The following is a 20,165-nucleotide window of genomic DNA, read 5'->3' on the forward strand; positions in this document are numbered from 1 at the left end:
TGAAAGCAAAATACATTTCAATAAATACAATCACAACAAGTTTGAATGTTGCTTTTATTTACATACTTTTATTGCTTAACTTTCCAACAACATAGAATCAACTGAATCTCAACTTGTAAACTTCTGACTGGCACAAGTTCATCTACTGCAAAAGACATTTTGAAACCAGTTCCTGTACAAAAGCGTGATCACATTTTATTGTTTGCACATGAACACTTCTGTGTGTAAACACAACAAAGTCACAGAACAGTTTTTTTTTTTACAAACATACATCTGAAATTGACAGACTGGCGACCTGTCCAGGGTGTACCCCGCCTCTCGCCCGGTGAACGCTGGAGATAGGCACCAGCAACCCCCGTGACCCCATGAGGGATAAAGCGGTTTGGAAAATGGATGGATGGATGGACATCTGAAATTGAACTTGGGTGTAGTAGCGGTGGCTCTTGTTTTAAACACAAGCGAGTCTTTTTCTAAATAAAATGTTTTTGTCAACTTCAGGAATGTCTTTCACACACAGATCCTTATGTTTGAAAGAACATTTTACTCCAACGAGTCCATCGGCAGTGGCAGCAAACGAGGGAAACCGTTGGTCAACAACCAGGCCCATTTCACGCACACCAAACTGTTCATGTCTGCCTTTCATCCACTCGCTGTACAGCTGCTTGGCTTGGTCTTCATATTTCCGGCCAAACGTCACTGCTGCAACGCTCGACAAGTCAATATGTGAGCGGTTCATCACCCGATTAAACATCGTTTCTCGTGATGTCGTGTGCTATCGTGGCCGTTATTCTTCCCTCACGATGACGCTGCCACAGTAAACTCGTCAATTTCTCCAGGTTGTCGCAGTGGTGCCGACTTACTATGAAGTCTTTCAGAAAAGTCAGCACTTCAGGTTTGAAGATCATCTGCCGAACAGTCCTTTGTCTCAGTGTCACGGCTCAGCAACTGAAACATATTACATGCAAAATACTTTAAAAACTAAAGAATAAATTGTTTTATGGATGTAAAGAGAACATGCAAACCAGAGCAGAACAGAGTCTGGGATAAGGGCCTGAGGTGAGCTGAGGCGCTGTTTGAATCCCGCTGCTGTGCCAGCAAAGCCCTTCGCTTAAATATATTGGCGCTGATGATAAATGGAAAAATATCTCACACCTAACTGTGTGTTTTTACATTTTTAACTACTGAAGCATTATTTTAGTTAATCAGACTTAGGGGTGGGTATTGCCAAAGACGTCAAGATTCGATTCAAATCAGGATTCACATGCTACGATGCGATTCTATCACGATTCTATCACAATACTTCAATTATTGCGATGTATCGAGATGCATTGTGATATTTTCACTGAACACTGTTAGAAAAAATTACAGCCATTACCAGTGGCTGACTGGCTGTGTATGGATAGTGTCTTCAATTGATACATAACTGAAAGCAACTGAATTCATCTATAGCTGTATTTATTGAAATGACTTTTGGAGGTATTGCCATGAAAACACATATTACTGTTACCGGACACAAATATTATTATTATTGGACTGGACACACTGACAAAAAGTGCTTAGGATTTATAAAACTTAAAATAACAAAATAAGAACGTCTTCAACTACGGAAAACAAGTCCAGTTGCTTTGTTTTTTACTTTTTTTTGGGAACAAAATAAGGATAATCAGTGCCGTTTACTGGTCCTTTAAACCAATGAAATTGTATTTCACTTGTTTTTGGCTGATGTTCGCCAACCATTCATGCAATTTTATTCATTAATTTTTTTAAATTAATAATCGATACTTGGCGACAAGAATCGATGCAGTAGATCGCCCACCCCTAATCAGACTGTAGAAATGTTTCGTTATTAACCTCCTTGTTTCCCTGGAGTATAAATATGCCATGACACAAAGAGCAACTTCCCTTATTCTTTTTTTTTTTTTCAAAATGCGAAAACATTAAGTGATATATTAAATAATTATTTTTGTTCTTTGACAATGTATTTTGGGAAAAACTGGTTAGTTTTAAACTAAGAGCAACATATATGCTCGTGCCTGTAATGTTGCTTACATAAAACTAAGAACAACATGTGTTATTTTGTTATAACTTGTTTTAACTTGTGGTGGGAACCTATGACAATGAGTTGTGGGAAAGACTGATTCTGTATTCCTTATTTTGCTTATATTTGCGCTATTATCTGAGTTTGCAATATTATTTATTAATGTAATTGAAAAATGTAACTGCCCTATGTGACCTGTCTTTTCCTCTATGTGAGATTTTATCTATGTTGTACTTCTGTTTGTATTTTAACTGGTGAGCCGTCTTGGCCAGGTCTCCCTCGAAAAAGAGATCTCAATCTCAAGGGACTTCCTGGTTAAATAAAGGTTAAATAAAAATAAAATATAAAATATTTTGCTTCACACACTGCTGAGATGCTGGGAACGGTTTTTGTTTTGGAAACGGGACGAACAGCTCAGATGGGAGGGAGAAGTGGCCACTCTCGCTCCCATCTGATACTTTGTTTATTGGTATAAAAAGGAGGGGACCGCCCTCAGTCGCTGAAGTCAGCCGTGGGTTGTATGGACGCCCGGCCGCGTGGATTGCTCTCTAACCGGACTGACCGACTTCCCAGACCACTGCAAAAACGGATCTAAAAATAAGTAAAATGTTCTTAAAGTTAGTGTATTGCTTGATTTGAGCAGGTAAATAAGATGTTTTGCCAATGGAATAAGATTTTTGCACTTAAAATAGGAACAATTCATCTCCATCATCTTATTTCAAGTGCAGGATGTCTAATTATCTTATTTTAGGGGTCAAAATACTCATTCCATTGGCAAATAATCTTATTTACCTGCTCAAATCAAGGACAAATACGCTAACTTTAAGAACATTTTACTTATTTTTAGATCCGTTTTTGCAGTGCATGGAAGAGATGGAACAACACGCCTGTTTGAAAGCTTGTCGGCTTTAAGTGCTTGCTACTTTGCGTGTGCGAAGTGCTTGCTGTTTTGTGTTGCTGTGTTCTGTGGGGAGTAATAAATGTGGGCCTTATATTCTTCTAACAGAAACAGTGTTTTAGTCCTTATTTGAGTTTGCAGATCTCTCCCGATCCTGAAATAAACATTTCATAAAACAATGAGAGCATAGCCTTCTGAATAACAGGTGTTTGTTTATCACCATAAGTCAGGAAATGGCTTCGACAAAATAGGTTCTTGCCCAACCTTAGCCAAGTCCTCAATCGGAGGCAGGATTACAAGTTTAAAGATATGGGTGCTCCGGCAAATAAAGCTGGACAGTTTATCTCGTCAAAAATAAACTCCAAAACTTACAACTACAGAAATATAGCATTTCTCTTTATCTTTAGAGATGACAGAAAACCCTTTGGAGACCATGGATGATGCGTGGAGCCTTCAAGTAAATAAAAAAGTAAAAAGTATTCGCTGGGGATTCAAAGAAACTGTAAACAGAAATATTCCTTTATGAACAATGTTTTTTTTTTTTTTTTTAAACCTACCTGGTGGCATGTCTTCATCTTCTGAGGCGGTGACCGTGTCCGTGTCCGACTCCGCTTTCATGAGACATCCAGCCGTGGGACAGATTCTTCGAAGAGCTTCCAGGGCCCTCTGTTGTTCAGACTCGTCCAGACCGGGCACTTCTACGCGTCTCTGTTTGTTGACCTTCCACTTGGCGGTCTTGCCATTATTGTCGTTGGTGAAATCAATGTCCACAATTCGCTGCGCTGTGACCTGTAATGAAACAAATAAAGTCATATTCATGAGAAACAAGCTATGAATAAATAAAAAATATATATGGTCATTTTCAGCACCCTGTCATGTATATGCTGTTCACTCAAAATTGAACAATATACTCCACTGAGCCAGGGCAATGTTCACATGTACCTAATATTAGGCTAAAAAAAATTAACATGTAAGCTACATAATTGTGTACATAAAGGAAATTTATGATTAACACTTAATATTAATATATTGAAACCTGACTGCTGGCACACAATAAGTAATTGCAACATTTGCAAGAGTAAGTTTGCAATACCGTTTTCTGGTAAGACTTGTTCCAGGCGCAGGCAACCCTTTCCTTTGATTCCTGGTTGAGGCCGAATCTGCCCACTGCTTCAACTTTGAACAAGAGAGCAGCAATATGACTGCATGCCTCTCCCAAACTGCAAAAAAAAAAAAAAAAATCAACATACATGTAAGCAAAGCCAAGCCAAAATGGAACAGATTCCACGGTTAATAAAATGGAGTAAATTAATTCTATTACATGTACAAACATTCACTTTGCTTATTTAGTTGGAAATTTGGCCTTTAACCGGTCAAAACAAGATGATATCAAATTAAGGGAAGTAAACGCCAACTTTTTTTTTTCATCCAAATCATATATGTTTAGTACGGAAGACGATTAGGACCACTCAAAAAAAAAAAAAAAAAAGAATTACTCAATTCTGACTTTTTTCTCTGAGATTAAAGTCAGAAGTCTGAGAAAAAGAAAAAAAGTCAGAATTCTGAGAAAAAAGTCAGAATTATGAGAAAAAAAGTCAGAATTGAGTAATTTTTATATTTAATTTTTTTGAGTGGCCCTAATCCTCTTCTATAGTTTAGTTACATGTTGACACATTTAAACATTGTAGGGGAAAAAATATTGATTGAATATGTGTAAACCACTGAGCTATATAATACACTGGAGTGCTGACTTTGGCCGCCATCTTGCTACTCCCTACTCTCACAGAATCCCATAGGATTTGGATGCAACAACAAGCAGTTTTCTGGCTGTGGGAAAACGTTTTACAGGTAATTCTACAGTCAGTGGATGTACTAACACTATCAACTACTAGGAAATTAGGTGCTGAAATATTTTGCATGTTATTCATATTAAATATATATATATATATATATATATATATATATATATATATATATATATATATATACATACATATATATATATATATACATATATGTAAATATATGTTTTTGTATATTGTTATTTATATATTTACAAATGTTATACATATATATTTAAATGAATAAAATGCAAAATATTTCAGCACATGACTTTCTCAGTACTTTTATTTTTAGAACATAACATAAAACTATATGGCATTTGACATTTTAAAAGTTTTAAGCCCCTCTGAACATGAAGAAATCCTCGTTATTCGATGCTGTAGCGCACATATTCCCTAGTTACTGGGGGAAAATAGGGAGTACCAATATGGCGGCTGGTGGCTTCAAAGCGACTCGTTCTATTAGCGGCTATTAGCACTCCAGTGTATAATATAGCTCAGTGGTGGAAACATGTTTTCTTCACAGACTTACCCAGCTTTACATGTGCAGTGTGCAGCTACAACGTGTCCCTGCTCCTTGTTCAGGCACACCCACGGCTCATGCGGCTGGTCGCTGTCCCGCAGGGACGTGGATACCTTTGCTTTCACAAAGCACACAGCCGTGTCCTTCTCCAGCAGGTTACACAAACACGTCTGAACATGTCCCGAGATGAAATAATTGTAGCCGTCCAGTGATTTAACGGCTTCCATGCTCTCTCGCGTGTACTGGCCTGGCGCGTCGATAAGGTAGCTGTAAATGTTGCCGTAAGGAACAGTCGGCCAGCATTTCACAGACTCGCTCCATCCCTGCAGACTTTTGCTGTGTGGATCTGGCAACCGGATACCATCAACCATCAACTTACTCTTATAACGATCTTGTGAAACGTTATCTAAAGATGAAAAATACGGCGAGAACTCCTCGTGTCCGTTGCTTGCGTCCGCCATCGTGCTCGCCTTCTGCCTGCCGGTCCGGCGCCGCGCATGTAAACAATAGCAGTGAACTAGCGAGAGAATGCGACGCAAAATAAAAATGTCCCGTAGGGGGCTCCGTAGTTTTGGGATGATACGTAGGCGCGTATGCTGCGATGCGTCAGAGCGTCCGCCATCTTAAATGTGGCAAATCAGCAGTTACTCAGTCACTTAAACAGTATCAGAGGAACTTTAATCTCTGAATATACTTTGTATTCGTAATATTTTTTGTAATATTACAAGTTTATTTTCGTATCCCTTTAGCTTCATTCTCCTGAATGTATTCTCCTAAAGAATAAAAATATTTAAAATAATCTAACCTGGCCCTATTACTCCAGGAGTGAAATAATTCTGCAAACTGTGACTATTCTGGAAATGTTCCCCCTTAATTCTCATAATATGACGTTTTTATCATAACATTATCACTTTTGTGTTTGTTTGTTTATTTTTACTTTATTGACCTAGGACTTTTTTTCTCATATTATTAATTTTACCTCTTTAATACTCACCCAAAAAGTCTGTTCCTTAAGGTTCACATGTGACACGGTTTTATGAAATAATGAAGACCACAATGTTTAGATTTAACAAATTGATCCCTTATAGTCATAACACATACACACACAAATGTGTGTGTATATATATATATATATATATATATATATATATATATATATATATATATATATATATATATATATAACCTGTGTTACCACTCTGCAGCTGTAGTGTGTCCAGTTTTGCATCATGTTGCAGCCTTAGTTTATAGAAGGCAGATACAAGTAGTGAAATCAGCCAGAATACATTTCCATGCAGCACTGGAATGAGGCATCTTTTCTGATTCACGTTCACAATAACAGAACTCAACATTTTTCTGCCACATACAAAATGGCAGTGACGTTGACGTGCCAACCTGCGCCCTATGACGCGTCTACGTATATAATATCTGTGGTTGTCCAGGTTCCAACCATCGGGCTGTTGAGTTGGAGAATATGAAGGTAGAACTCAGCACGGTTCAATAAATCGTTTTCTTGCAAAAACTAAAAAATTGGGTGAGTTTTAGGTCGGGTTCCTGTATATTTCAGAAACCTTCTAACATCTGCAGGTCTAGAACCTCTGGATTAAACCCAGCTGACTGCTGCCCCCTGCTGGCCGGGAAGGGCTGCAGTTTCCATAAATCTTCACTTCTTGATCAATTCATCCCCCATAAAACACATTTTCCAGACAGCAATCAGCAGAAAAATCAAAATTTTTACATTAATCTTAAAAACACAAAACTGTATTTATCCAGTTTAATTTATTAGGCCTTATTAAACAGTTTTATAGCTACACTTTGTTAGAACAAACCTGACAAACATCTAAAACCTGATGCTGTTGCTTTATTACCATTTTCACCAGAACAAGGTTTTCATTTTTTTGTTTTTCACCTTTTTTATTCGTTTTCTGCAGGAATCTTGCTCAGCCATCAGACTAAAGAGGGAAATATTAAATAATTTACTCTCATTTTTCAATTTAAAATGTATTTATCATCAAGTCTAGCACATTCCCATGTCTACAGTGTTGTGAAGGACTTCCGGTTTAGCTTTTCATTTAGAAAAAAGTGAATAAAACCTTTTTAAACGGATTTTATGTATTAAAAATCTATGAAAATATACCTTCCCTAGTTTAGCAATTTCTACTTTTTTTCCCCTTCAGGAATAAAATCAGCTGTGAGACAAATCGGTTTGCTTAACGAGAGAAAACAGGAGATTATTTCTTGATTCTATCGCTGCACCTTTTATTGGTTTCCAGCTATTTTGTGAGTTTGAGAAGGAAAAGTAAGAATATATACAGAGAAACTGAAGTATTTCCAGCTCCGGGTATCTGGGAACGTTCCGCTCGTTTCTGCTGGAAACTCAACCGAAGAAAAATCAAACGGCTGAAAAGAGAAACTGAAACAGATTAAACACATTTCTAACTCTGTTGCTGTAAAACTTAAAAGTTTTGTTCCTCCTTCATGACTTTCATGGAACAAATGATGAAAAATAAAAGCAGAGCAGAGATATAAACTCAGGTCCAGACCAGAGAAGGCCGTCCCGTCTCACCGTTTACTAAAACTTTAACCATGATGATGCAGAAATCAGACGATTTCTCTCTGAAAACCGCAGGAAGTACTTATTTGAGCCTTCCCGCGGTCATTAATGAGTTATATCCTGAGCAGAGATGTCACACTGTGTGAGAGAGAAGCTGCTACAGTAAAGCAGGGATTTTCACTAAAGGAGGAAATTCACATTTTAAACAGGCTTTAACGTCCTACATCAGTTACGGGCGGCGCTAGCATCACAAAGACTGTGATTGAGTCCTCAGAAGACTCCCAACATTCCCAAATCCAGGCTGGAAGGTGAAAAAACTAAAACAGGGGATTTCTTTTCCTGTAATATAGCCGCCCTTCCTGTTATCTCATGGAAGTCATGCTCTCTCTCGCCGTCCTGCAGCCTGAATGAATTTAAACGCCTTCCCACACACTGGTATGTAAAACAGTGTCCTCACTCAGTGACAGCGTCCACACCGAAGAATTAATGCTTGACGTGGTGCGTTCACCGATCGGAAAACTGTCGGATTTTTGAGTTTCTGACCAGCAGCTCGCCTCTCCGGGCTGTTAGAGCGGAGAATCTAACCAGAAGACGCCGCCCTGTGTCTCTGGATTGGATAAAACAAACAAAAACAACCTCTGAGGTTAAGGTCCTGTTCGTCCGCCTGGAGAAAATGTCAGTTCGTCTCATCAGCGCTACCTGCTGGCCATAAATGCACCTGCAGCCCGTTTATCGTCCAGTTTGACCAAAAAGAAATGATGAGTGACGTTTAAATCGATGACTTGGCGGGTTGAGACGATGTTTTCTTCGACAGATCTCATGATGATGGTGTGCTCCTCAGCTCTGGATGAAGGCTCAGCGTCGGTTTAGTATCAATCGTCCATCAGACGACCCTCTGGTCTCCCAAGAGCCGCCCAAACTTAAATCGGTTCTTCTCTGCTCCCAGTCCAGATGCAGAACTAATGCTTGGTCCACCTGGTCAGTCCAGGTCTCCATCAGCTAGATGTAACACCGGGCTGGCCTCCTCCTCCTCCTCCTCCTCCTCTTCCCCATCAGCACCATCACAGCTCTACAAAAAAAAAACACCCAGACAGCAATTAACCGACATTTCTGCTAAAACAAACAGAAATCTCTCCATGAAACCATCAACTCCTCATTCTACCTGCAGCCGCTCAGCGTCCCGCCTCCGACCGTCCGTCCTCTTCTTAGATCGCCGTCTTCTTGCTCTCCGCTGTTGGCGGGTGAAGAAAACGTAAATGTCTGAACAGTTTCCCTTTTAAGCTTCAATATTAAACGTCGGGCAATAGACGAAAAGCAGCAAAGAGAAATAAATGATGTTTTTTAAAAACATCGATATTAATCTTTGCATCATTTTTTATGCACAGCCCAGGGGTCCGTTCTTTGTACGTTGCTTAAAACATCCAAGATCAAATGACACATCCAAGATGATTTCATCCGGCTAAACCTGATCGGGCTAATTGGGTTCTTTGAACACACCTGTTGTTTATGATTAGTATGGCTGGATTGAGTTATCTGAGACAACTGCGCGTTCATGCGTTTGTTTAAAAGGGGAAATGTATCGATAGTAGAAACAATGATCAGCAGCGCTGCTATTGGCTGTTCAGCATGGCCAAAATTGCTCAATACGGGATTCATTCGAAAAGCTTTTATTAATTATTCTTGCATCTTCCGCAACAGGTTGCAGTCGTAAAAATGGACATGGATACGACAGACTTCCCTAAATCCTCCACTTATAAAGCTGCGATCTAATCCTGTTTACATGAAATAAGCCTGTTAGCAAGCAGGTTTAAGCCAAGATGAGTTTCGAAGAACCGAACAATCCAAGATCATCCCAAATCGTCAACAATCAAATCCAGCTAACTGAGTTAGCGACGTACGAAGAACGGACCCCAGGCATACGCTGCATCTGAATTCTAGTGTTACCCCATAAAACGCGTTTCTTTGAGAGCCAGAGCCAAAGGCAGCATTCAGGAATATTCATGGAAAGTTGAGTGGAAGGAGAAAATGTAGCAAAAACGTGTCATTTTGTTTTTAAAGGTGATTTTCCAGTCACAGCTACTAAAAGTACCGATACGTAATTTAACGATGATTTTATCCAGCAGCCCCACAGAGTTTACATGGTTTACTGACAAGAGGAAAAGGAAGAAGAGCAGGAAGTAAGAGGAAGACTCCAGAGTAAAAAACACAGATGAGCTTAGAGCTGGGCGATAAATCGATTTAATCGATTAATTCGAATTTACAATTCTTTAAGATTTCATTTTTGGAAAATCTGGATTTTATTTTGCCAATACACTCATTGGGTTTCCATGAAGAGAACAGCATGTGATGCTGAATATATGTTTAGGCAAATATATTGTCAAAATATTGTTAAGTGGAAACTTTTTTTTACCATAATACGAGGTACTTCATTTACTTATTTACTTATTTTTTTTAACTTAGTTTGAAGTTCACAAGTGCAGTGAAGCCTCTTCTTAGCTCAATGTGTAAAACCACTAGCAGCAAATGTTTTGTTATATTTTCATTGTTTATAATGGCACGGCTGCCATCTTGTTTTATAACCATGTTTCTCAGCTTGTTTTTAGTTGCACTTTGAATTCAGGTCAACTCCCTGACGAAATACTTGACATAAAAAGCAAGGTTTTAAAATAATTTCCTTAATTTCTTTTTATGAAACAAAAAGAAGGAAAAAAATCGATTAATCGGATTTGGTATGATAAAATCTGAGATTTATTTTTTAGTCCATATCGCCCAGCTCTAGATGAGCTGAAGGCAGAAATAATTCCCTGTGCATAATTTGACTCCACCTTTCAAAGATTTTCCTATTTATACAGAAGCACCGGGACTCCAAAGTGATTCCAGATGTTTTCATATGAAACATGTGGAATTTAAAATGTGGTGACAGCTGTTACTCAGTTATTCGTTGCTCAGTTTGTAGAAAAACAACAACAACGTTCTGATTTTTTTTAATCGAGGTACCTTTGTTCTTCCTGGACACCCGGATGCGACTCTCGAGGGCTGAGAAGACCCTACTGCTGTTTGCGGGCTCAGAGGTCAAAGGTCCCCCGTCACAGGTCAGCGCCACGATGGGTCCGTTCTCCGAGTTCAGCTGCATCCGGATCCCGTCCTGAAACAACCAGCTGTGAAATCCTCAATCTATCACGACGGTCACGTTTCGCCTGTAAGCCCGGGCAGTGACCAAATCCGTGTCTCTGCCATCGGCTGCTTCTCCCTGCCGGCTCCCTTTACCTCTGCAGGAGGAGGAATGATCAGCTTGGTGTCCGGCGGCGATCTGATGATGATCATCGTCTGCTGCTGGAAGTCTCTGAGGCGGCGGATGTCGTCGCAGCCGACGTAGGCCAGCGTGAAAAGACGAGTTAGAGAACAAAACGCTGCTTCTGTCTGCCAGCAAACAACAAACCCAGACCCTCATAAAGCCAGGGGAGGTTTTCCATGTGGATCTGGAGATCGGGACGACGGGCATCGTAACTAAGCATTTGCTGCGGTGAGATCGTAAAGATGCTCGGAAGGATATGCAGAGTTCTCCTGGTTCTCCGTCAGCTCAAAGAGCTGCTGAGCGCAGCTTTTAAAGATGCGGTCCAGCTCGTCCTCCATGGCCTTCAGCCTCTGCAGCATCGTCAGGAACTTCAGCGTGTCCCTCCACAGGAAGCTGTAGATGGGACCGCTTCCTCTGAGCACAGAGAGAGAAAAAAAGGATTTTCATATAACTTGGTAATGTAGTTTTACTTCCACATTGTGTGCAAACAAGGAAAGAACATGTGAGACAATAAAGCTAATGCTGTGTAAACCCTAAACAAACCAAGGACAACGATCATTTACAAGCTGATTCATTCAAGACAAATAGCACTTTAGAAATACAAAAGTGTACAAATAATGTTCACATTTTGTTTTTAGCCGTTAATACAACAGATTTGACATCATCACATAAACATAAAGCTCATCTTTGTCAATAATAAAGCAGCACTGGGTATGTTCTGACCAAAGCATTAGCTCAATTAGAGATACATTATATGGTCTTTCAGGTCAATATGCAGCACTATTCTCCTAGACACCAGGGGGCAGTGTTGAGCTCCTATGCCAAGCGTACTACAGCCCTCTATATGTAGAAGTAGAAAACACCGTAGCAAACGCGTCGAGCATAAACGGGGCTTTAAGCAAACAGACAGAGTCAGAGGAAGAAGATGAATTAAATATTTTCTGTACTTGCATCTTAAATGACAGGGCTGGGCGGTTATATATATATATATATATATATATATATATATATATATATATATATATATATATATATATAGCGGTGTAGATTTAAGGTTGAAAATGTTCTTAAAAAGCAAAGCTAATGTAATTTTTATAGCTTTTACATTGCAGAAAATAATAGTCACAATGAAACTCAGCACTTTAAGCTGCATATATTATTATTATAATTAGGCTTTAAATATCACTAAAAGAAGGTTAAAAAAAACAGTCCTGTACGTCATTTTTACCGACTTTTTCAGGGTCCTCACCAGGATTTTATTTCAGCGTAACGATGGACGGCTAGCGGCGGCTGCAATGCACGCACTACTCTGTCGTTACGCTACTTCTCTGTATGCATTCCCACAGCGGAGCGTTGTGACGGGCTGTACGTTAGGGCTGGGCGATAATTCAATAACGATATATATCGATCGATAGACTTAATAATAGAAAAAATGATAGAAAAAAAGGGGCAATAAAAAGTTCAATAGAATAACAGTTTTCCTTCCTGTTGCATTTTAGCCATGTATGTTAATATTAGTCATTACATCCTCTCAGCCAATCACAACACAGACTCGGGAACCAAGCTCCACCTTCTTCAAAGGGTTCAGAGAGCACGCGGTTTTTTTTACTTTTTTAAAAACTTGCAGTTTTGGTAAAAAGCTGGTTGAATAAAGGGTTGAGTTTGAATTCAGTGTTTGTGTTCTGTATGTAAAAATAAGTCTCTAAGCAACAGTATAAAATGGCCAGGGCTGCACTTAAAATATATGTTTTGAATTTGTTAATAATATGACTTTTATTTTATCAATATGTTTTTTCTTTCTATATCGTCCAGCCCTACTGTACGCCAAGCTAACAGGAGCTAGCGTTAGCTAACGTGGTTCGGGCGGTTTATAGCTGCGCTGACGCACGTTTAAGAACTTTGCTGACTTTTCCACGTTGCTCTCAAACATCCGTGTCATACTGACAGTGAGCGTAACGCACTAACTTCAGCGCAACTTTGACAACTTTCAGCGTAACGCTCGATTACGCTGAAAAGCGCTAGCGAGAATCCCGTCTTTGCGCTCCACGGTACGGAAAGGGAGCATGTCTTTGTACGACGGCTCGTTAAGCCGTACTCTGCTGTTGGGTAGCGGGTTAAAATGTTTCGCTTCGTCCAGCGTTGCTTAACTTAAATGTTTGAGCCGAGCGCTCCCTCGGTCTCGACGTATATTATATTATATTATATTATTATATAAACCGATCTCAGCCACTTACATCCACCTGACCCGGTTATCAGAGTCCCGCTGGACGAGTCCGATCCCCAGCAGGACGTCGATGATGGCGTGGACTCGGCGTGTGTAGGTCTGGAGTTTGGCTGCTGCCTCCCTGACGTCCACCGAGGCGTCTGGAGCGGCCATCAGCAGCTCCAGGAAGCCCCGCGTGAGCCCGGACAGAGGAGTACCTGGACACAGAACCGCAGCGGGAGTCAGAACCGGACCTCCAGGCTGCAGAGGTTAACGTGATCAGAAAGACTACAGAGAGAAAATACTAATAAGTCCTTAGATCTTAGATTTAGGCCATTTTTAAAATCCTCTACATCTACATGCTGCTCTAGCTCAGGTTAGGGGTGGGCGATATGAAGAAAATCTAATATCCCGATATCTATGGGCTATAAGACGATACATGATATATATATCGCGATATGTTCAAATCACCTTGAATAACAAATGTTTTTAGCCACATAGTACCTAAAGTTGCATTGATATCTCAAATTAAGGTGTCAAATTTTTTAGTTTGAAAATTGATAGCAAAATAAAATTGAATTAAAAAATGTTTTATTTTAGCCTTTTTTTTAACCACAGCTGCACATAGAAGCTTTTTTTTTTTTTTTTTTTACAAATTACAATATTGTCACATTAAAGCTTTTCATGGTCAACACTGGACCTTAAAAAACAGAACATCCCAGCGGCCAAAAGGAACACCAAGGAAAAATCTGACACAAAATAAACCTGAAATAAAAAAGGTATCATAAAAATGTGATTCCAAAAAAAGTAAAAAAAAAAACAAAGCAACTGGACTTGTTTTCCGTACTTAAAGACGTTTCGCTTCCTCTCCCAGAAGCTTTCTCAATTCAAAAAGTCTAATGATGAGTACCAAGCTTTATACTACTGACCAAACAAGGGCCTTGTAATGGCTTAGATAACATGCAAATTCAACAGTAACAGGTCCACCCCTTAGTAATGGGCGGTCATTGAAGTCATTAAGCCAGCAGATTGGACCGAAACTGGTCCACTCCTCTGTAACAAGGAGTTTGCCAGTAGTATAAAGCTTGGTACTCATCATTACTCCAGACTTTTTGAATTGAGAAAGCTTCCTGGAGAGGAAGCGAAACTTCTTCAAACTACGGAAAACAAGTCCAGTTGCTTTGTTTTTTTACTTTTTTTGGAATGACCATGACCTGGATGACTGAGAATCTTCACCAGCACATAAAAATGTGACAATCCCAAAAACAAAAGCTTGTATTGTGACTATAAAATCAACTGACCAGTCGCAGCTACACATTCAGAGCATCTAAAAAATATTTCCGTTGCTCTTTAGGTGCTGGGAAATTTTAAACAAATGTTTTTTTCTCTGTCTCATATGGGATTTAGCAAAAGAAGACGCCAGTTTCAACAGTTTTATGGCTGGTTTAATTAACGTACCCTTTGGTGTTCTACTGCTGAATAAAAACAAAACTGAAGTATAAATCTTTGGACCAATAGAGAAGAGATCCAGAATTTCTAAAGTGGTTTAGAAATGAATGCCTGTTTATTTAGAGTTGCCTTTAAATGTTAATGTTCAAGTTTGAGTCCAAATTGTCTTTTTTTAAACTGTATCTGACCTGCCGCTACTATTCCACTAAAGTTTTTCTTTCCTCTGCTTTTTTCTGTTCATATTCAGCTCTTTGAATCGTCTTTCTACTGAAAAGTCCTTTAGTAATAAACCTGCCTTGTCTAAGCGGACTTTTCGCACGCCTTCACAGTCTCCTTTAATTACTCAGAAAATTTCCTCGCTGCACTCTCGGTTCAGCCAGACATCCAAGCTGGTGATGAGGCTTTAGCTGCAGCTTCCTGGGAAAGCGTGTCAATCCGGGAGAATCAGGACCAGAACAAAAACAGAACCAGGAAGTTAACAGATTGATCCGTTTGGGGTCTTAAAGGAGCAATAAGTAAGATATTTACTGTAAGATTAACCTAAATCATTGGATGCTAGTAACATTCCCTATAAACAATCAGTCCCCTCCATCAATAAAGCCTTAGTCACGTTTTCTGCTTTCAAACCTAGAGGTACGGTCTGAGTGCAGCCCATGTTTACTTCCTGGTTCCTGAGCCAATCAGACGAGAGTTCCCAACACAGAGCGCAGCGTTTGGTATTTTATCTTGTAAAAAGAGCCGAGTAAAAATTCAGCGCAGCCTCACAGCAGCGACGCATCGTTGAGTAAATGGCGGGTCTCGTTTAAAGGCGTTCTGCGTGAAGTTCCGACTTTAACCACTAGGGGTCATCACTACTTATAGCTCCTTTAAGTTTAGGTTCTGCAGCAGGAAAACAATCCAGAACACCTCTGAACGGCTAAAAGACAAAATGAAGGACTAAGAGTGACCAAGCGGCCTTTGACTAGGCCACTGGGTTTGTTTCTCAGACATGGCAGGTTGTTCGTTGTTTTACTGAGACTCACCTTCTCTGATGATCCCGCCGCCTGCTTCGTTTTCAGGAGCGAAGTCGCTGCAGGAAGACAAACAGCTGAGGAGGCGTGTCGTTGGCTCAGACTCTGAAACGCCGGAGCGCAGACGCGCGTTACCTGTTCACGTTCGGCTCCGACGGGTTCTCAGGACTTCTGCTCGGATTCTGCAGAACCAGCGGAGCGCGTCAGTAACTAACCAGAGTCACACGGCCGTTTACAGGTAAAGACTGACTCCAGACCTGCTGCGGTGGCTCTGGGGCACGGGGAGCCTCCTCTTCACCCTCCTCCTCATCCTCGTTATCCCCGCCTCCGCTCCACCACTGCTCCTCCTCCTCCAGGGAGTCGCCGGTCAGAGAACCAATCAGGCGCCGCGGCCCGTCCAGGTACGGCGGCATGACGGGAATGGCGTCGCTGCTGATGCCGGTTCTGGACACGTCCTCCGGCAGGAAGTGGTCCTCACAGATGATGTGCTGCTCCGCCGGGTCCTTGTCCGTCTCCCTGAGCGCCGCCAGCCACACCTGAGGAGCAACGACAAGGAGTCCATGCATCAGCGAGGATGGAAGGAGGCCAGAGAGGATGGAAGGAAGCTAGAGAGGATGGAAGGAGGCTAGAGAGGATGGAAGGAGGCTAGAGAGGATGGAAGGAAGGACGCTAGAGAGGATGGAAGGAGGCCGGAGAGGATAGAAGGAAGGAGGCTAGAGAGGATGGAAGGAGGCTACAGAGGATGGAAGGAGGCCGGAGAGGATAGAAGGAAGGAGGCTAGAGAGGATGGAAGGAGGCTAGAGAGGATGGAAGGAGGCTAGAGAGGATGGAAGGAGGCTAGAGAGGATGGAAGGAGGCTAGAGAGGATGGAAGGAGGCTAGAGAGGATGGAAGGAGGCTAGAGAGGATGGAAGGAAGGACGCTAGAGAGGATGGAAGGAGGCCGGAGAGGATAGAAGGAGGCTAGAGAGGATGGAAGGAGGCCGGAGAGGATGGAAGGATGCCAGAGAGGATGGAAGGAGGCCAGAGAGGATAGAAGGAAGGAGGCCAGAGAGGATAGAAGGAAGGAGGCTAGAGAGGATGGAAGGAGGCTAGAGAGGATGGAAGGAGGCTAGAGAGGATGGAAGGAAGGACGCTAGAGAGGATGGAAGGAGGCCGGAGAGGATGGAAGGAGGCTAGAGAGGATGGAAGGAGGCTGGAGAGGATGGAAGGATGCCAGAGAGGATGGAAGGATGCCAGAGAGGATGGAAGGAGGCCAGAGAGGATAGAAGGAAGGAGGCTAGAGAGGATGGAAGGAAGGACGTTAGAGAGGATGGAAGGAGGCTGGAGAGGGAGGAAGGAGGCCAGAGAGGATGGAAGGAGGCCAGAGAGGATGGAAGGAGGCCAGAGAGGATGGAAGGAAGGACGTTAGAGAGGATGAAAGGAGGCCAGAGAGGATGGAAGGAGGCCAGAGAGGATGGAAGGAGGCCAGAGAGGATGGAAGGAAGGACGTTAGAGAGGATGGAAGGAGGCCGTGAGAGGACTGGAAGGAGGCCAGAGTAGGATGGATAGGAGGCCGAGAGAGCAGAGAGGATGGAGGAAGGATGGCCAGAGCAGGATAGGAAGGAGGACAGCGAGGATGGAAAGGACCTAGAGCGGATGGAAGACCGCTTAGAGAGGATTGAAACTGAAAGGACACACGGAAAAAGGATGATTTGAAAGGACACACGAAAAAGGATGAAAGGACACACGAAAAGGAATGTGACAAGGGACACACCGAAAAAGGATGAAAGGACACACGAAACAAAGGAATGAAAGGACACACGCAAAAGGATGAAAGGACACACGGAAAAAAGGATGATTGAACGGGACCACACGAAAAAAGGATTGAAAGGACACACGAAAAACGGATGATAAGGACACACGAAAAAGGATGAAGGACACACGAAAAAGGATGAAAGGACACACGAAAAAGGATGAAAGGAACACACGAAAAAGGATGAAAGGACACACGAAAAAGGATGAAAGGACACACGAAAAAGGATGAAAGGACACACGAAAAAGGATGAAAGGACACACGAAAAAGGATGAAAGGACACACGAAAAAGGATGAAAGGACACACGAAAAAGGATGAAAGGACACACGAAAAAGGATGAAAGGACACACGAAAAAGGATGAAAGGACACGAGAAAGGATGAAAGGACACGAAAAAGGATGAAAGGACACGAAAAAGGATGAAAGGACACGAGAAAGGATGAAAGGACACAAAAAAGGATGGAAGGACACACGAAAAAGGATGGAAGGACACACGAAAAAGGATGAAAGGACACGAGAAAGGATGAAAGGACACGAGAAAGGATGAAAGGACACGAGAAAGGATGAAAGGACACGAGAAAGGATGAAAGGACACGAGAAAGGATGAAAGGACACGAGAAAGGATGAAAGGACACGAGAAAGGATGAAAGGACACGAGAAAGGATGAAAGGACACGAGAAAGGATGAAAGGACACGAGAAAGGATGAAAGGACACGAGAAAGGATGAAAGGACACGAGAAAGGATGAAAGGACACGAGAAAGGATGAAAGGACACGAGAAAGGATGGAAGGACACGAGAAAGGATGAAAGGACACGAGAAAGGATGAAAGGACACGAGAAAGGATGAAAGGACACGAGAAAGGATGAAAGGACACACGAGAAAGGATGAAAGGACACGAGAAAGGATGGAAGGACACACGAAAAAGGATGGAAGGACACACGAAAAAGGATGGAAGGACACAAGAAAAAGGATGGAAGGACACAAGAAAGGATGGAAGGATGAGGACAAGGAAGAGTGGAAGGAAAGAATGACAAAAGGAAGGATGGAAGGATACAACGAAGGAAAGGAACACAACGCCGGTCTACACAAAAGAAGGATAGAAGGAAACATGGTAGGACGTAAGGAAGGATGTAGACCGAGAAAAAGACATTAGTAAGTTTTGGACAGTGGGGTGAGGAATAAATCCTGGAAATGCGAACAGAATCCCGATTCCTACTCTGGATTTGACACAAAACGGTTTCCGTACTTTTTTTTCTCCAGGTCTGTGGGAATGTTTATGAAATAAAAACGGATTTAACAGACATTTAACACAGTTTAACCCCCCCCCCCCCACCAGGAAATACACTGAACCAAAACACAGGAAAAACCCCACGGTAATGCTGGGTTCAGGCTACTTCCCGGAGTCTCCGCACCTTGACCCGGTTCGGGTTGGAGGGGAACTTGAAGAACCTTTTCGGTGCCCGGTTCAACACGCCCCGGTTGAAGCTGGCCATGCGGTTCGGACACCCGGAAACGACGCACTTTCCCATCAGGCTGAACACCGGCGGGCCGTTCTTCCGAGCCCGACCGGGAGCGGCAGCGGGGATCATGATGGAGCTGCAGGACCGGAGGAGAAAACTTCAGAGACAAAAACACCTCCAGGTTCCCGCCGCCACGTGAGGTCTGTTTACTTCGGTGTCTTCTTCTTCTACTGTCTAATGGCGGCTGGCACACAGCTATACAGCGCTCTACCGCCCCCCGCTGGTGAGGAGGGTACTTCAGAATCACAGTGTTGAGTTTTACAGAATACTTTTTTTTTTTTACAAAGAAACTGGATCAAGAGGTAAAACTGAAGTTATTTAATCAGCAGTTTCAGAGAGTGAAACAATTTAAAGGTTTAGGAATATAGTTTGATGGAAAACGAACAGACATATTCAAAAGGTTATTGATAAATGTCAAAAAAAAAGTTAAATATAATGTCAAATAGGGCTGCACAGTGGCTTTCTGCAAGGAGTTTACATGTTCTCCCTGTGCCTGCTTGGGTTCTCTCCGGGTACTCCGGCTTCCTCCCACAGTCCAAAAACATGACACCCCTTGCACCCCCTCAAGGGATAGACGTGTTAGAAAATGGATGGATAATGTCAAATAAAAGATTTATCTATATAAGCATCATTAGATGCACAACTAATGGTGGTTTTATAGTTTACAGATCAGCTTCTGCCACTATATATATATATATATATATATATATATATATATATATATATATATATATATATATATATACATATATATATATATACATTTATTTCCATTTTAGCATCATTCCATCCTCTTAAGTATCCTTCCATTCTTTCATTTGTAAAGGACAATAAACACAATTATGGCAATGGTGAATTCAATTACACAGTAAAATAGAACGTTAAACTTGAAACAATTACATTTTTACTGCAGTCGACTTTTCTTTGTTCAGCTGTCGAAAATATTGGTTGGTGGGGGGTGCAAAAACTCTCTTTTAAATCACAGGGGGGCCGCCAAGAAAAGTTTGGGAACCCCTGGCCCAATAAGGGAAGTTCAGGTT

General features: G+C 41.6%; 2 protein-coding genes across 4 annotated transcripts; both read right to left on the minus strand.

Moving 5' to 3' along the window:
• Positions 1 to 651: 651 nt before the first annotated feature.
• Positions 652 to 5,845, minus strand: LOC105917461. Of its 2 annotated transcripts, none has more exons than XM_036130542.1 (4): positions 5,310 to 5,845; positions 4,030 to 4,156; positions 3,496 to 3,725; positions 652 to 946 (listed from the first exon to the last, which is right to left on the minus strand). In XM_036130542.1, exons 1-4 carry the CDS (start codon positions 5,759 to 5,761, stop codon positions 889 to 891), a joined length of 867 nt encoding a protein of 288 aa, XP_035986435.1. In that variant the 5' UTR covers positions 5,762 to 5,845; the 3' UTR covers positions 652 to 888. The 2 variants fall into 2 exon arrangements, with proteins under 2 accessions (XP_035986435.1, XP_035986436.1); XM_036130543.1 differs by lacking the exon at positions 652 to 946 and adding an exon at positions 2,923 to 3,386 and having other exon boundaries at positions 3,494 to 3,725.
• Positions 5,846 to 8,998: 3,153 nt separating this feature from the next.
• LOC105917460 (transcription factor E2F3) lies at positions 8,999 to 19,293 on the minus strand. 2 transcript variants are annotated; one of them, XM_036130506.1, is made up of 9 exons: positions 19,018 to 19,293; positions 16,069 to 16,347; positions 15,947 to 15,993; positions 15,824 to 15,870; positions 13,384 to 13,570; positions 11,408 to 11,563; positions 11,122 to 11,236; positions 10,852 to 10,999; positions 8,999 to 9,085 (listed from the first exon to the last, which is right to left on the minus strand). In XM_036130506.1, the coding sequence occupies exons 1-9, from the start codon at positions 19,192 to 19,194 to the stop codon at positions 9,060 to 9,062; spliced, it is 1,182 nt and encodes a 393-aa protein (XP_035986399.1). In that variant the 5' UTR covers positions 19,195 to 19,293; the 3' UTR covers positions 8,999 to 9,059. The 2 variants fall into 2 exon arrangements, with proteins under 2 accessions (XP_035986399.1, XP_035986398.1); XM_036130505.1 differs by having other exon boundaries at positions 15,824 to 15,888.
• Positions 19,294 to 20,165: the final 872 nt, after the last annotated feature.

The sequence above is a fragment of the Fundulus heteroclitus genome, unplaced genomic scaffold (assembly GCF_011125445.2).
Source record: "Fundulus heteroclitus isolate FHET01 unplaced genomic scaffold, MU-UCD_Fhet_4.1 scaffold_36, whole genome shotgun sequence".
Taxonomy (NCBI): Eukaryota; Metazoa; Chordata; class Actinopteri; order Cyprinodontiformes; family Fundulidae; genus Fundulus; species Fundulus heteroclitus.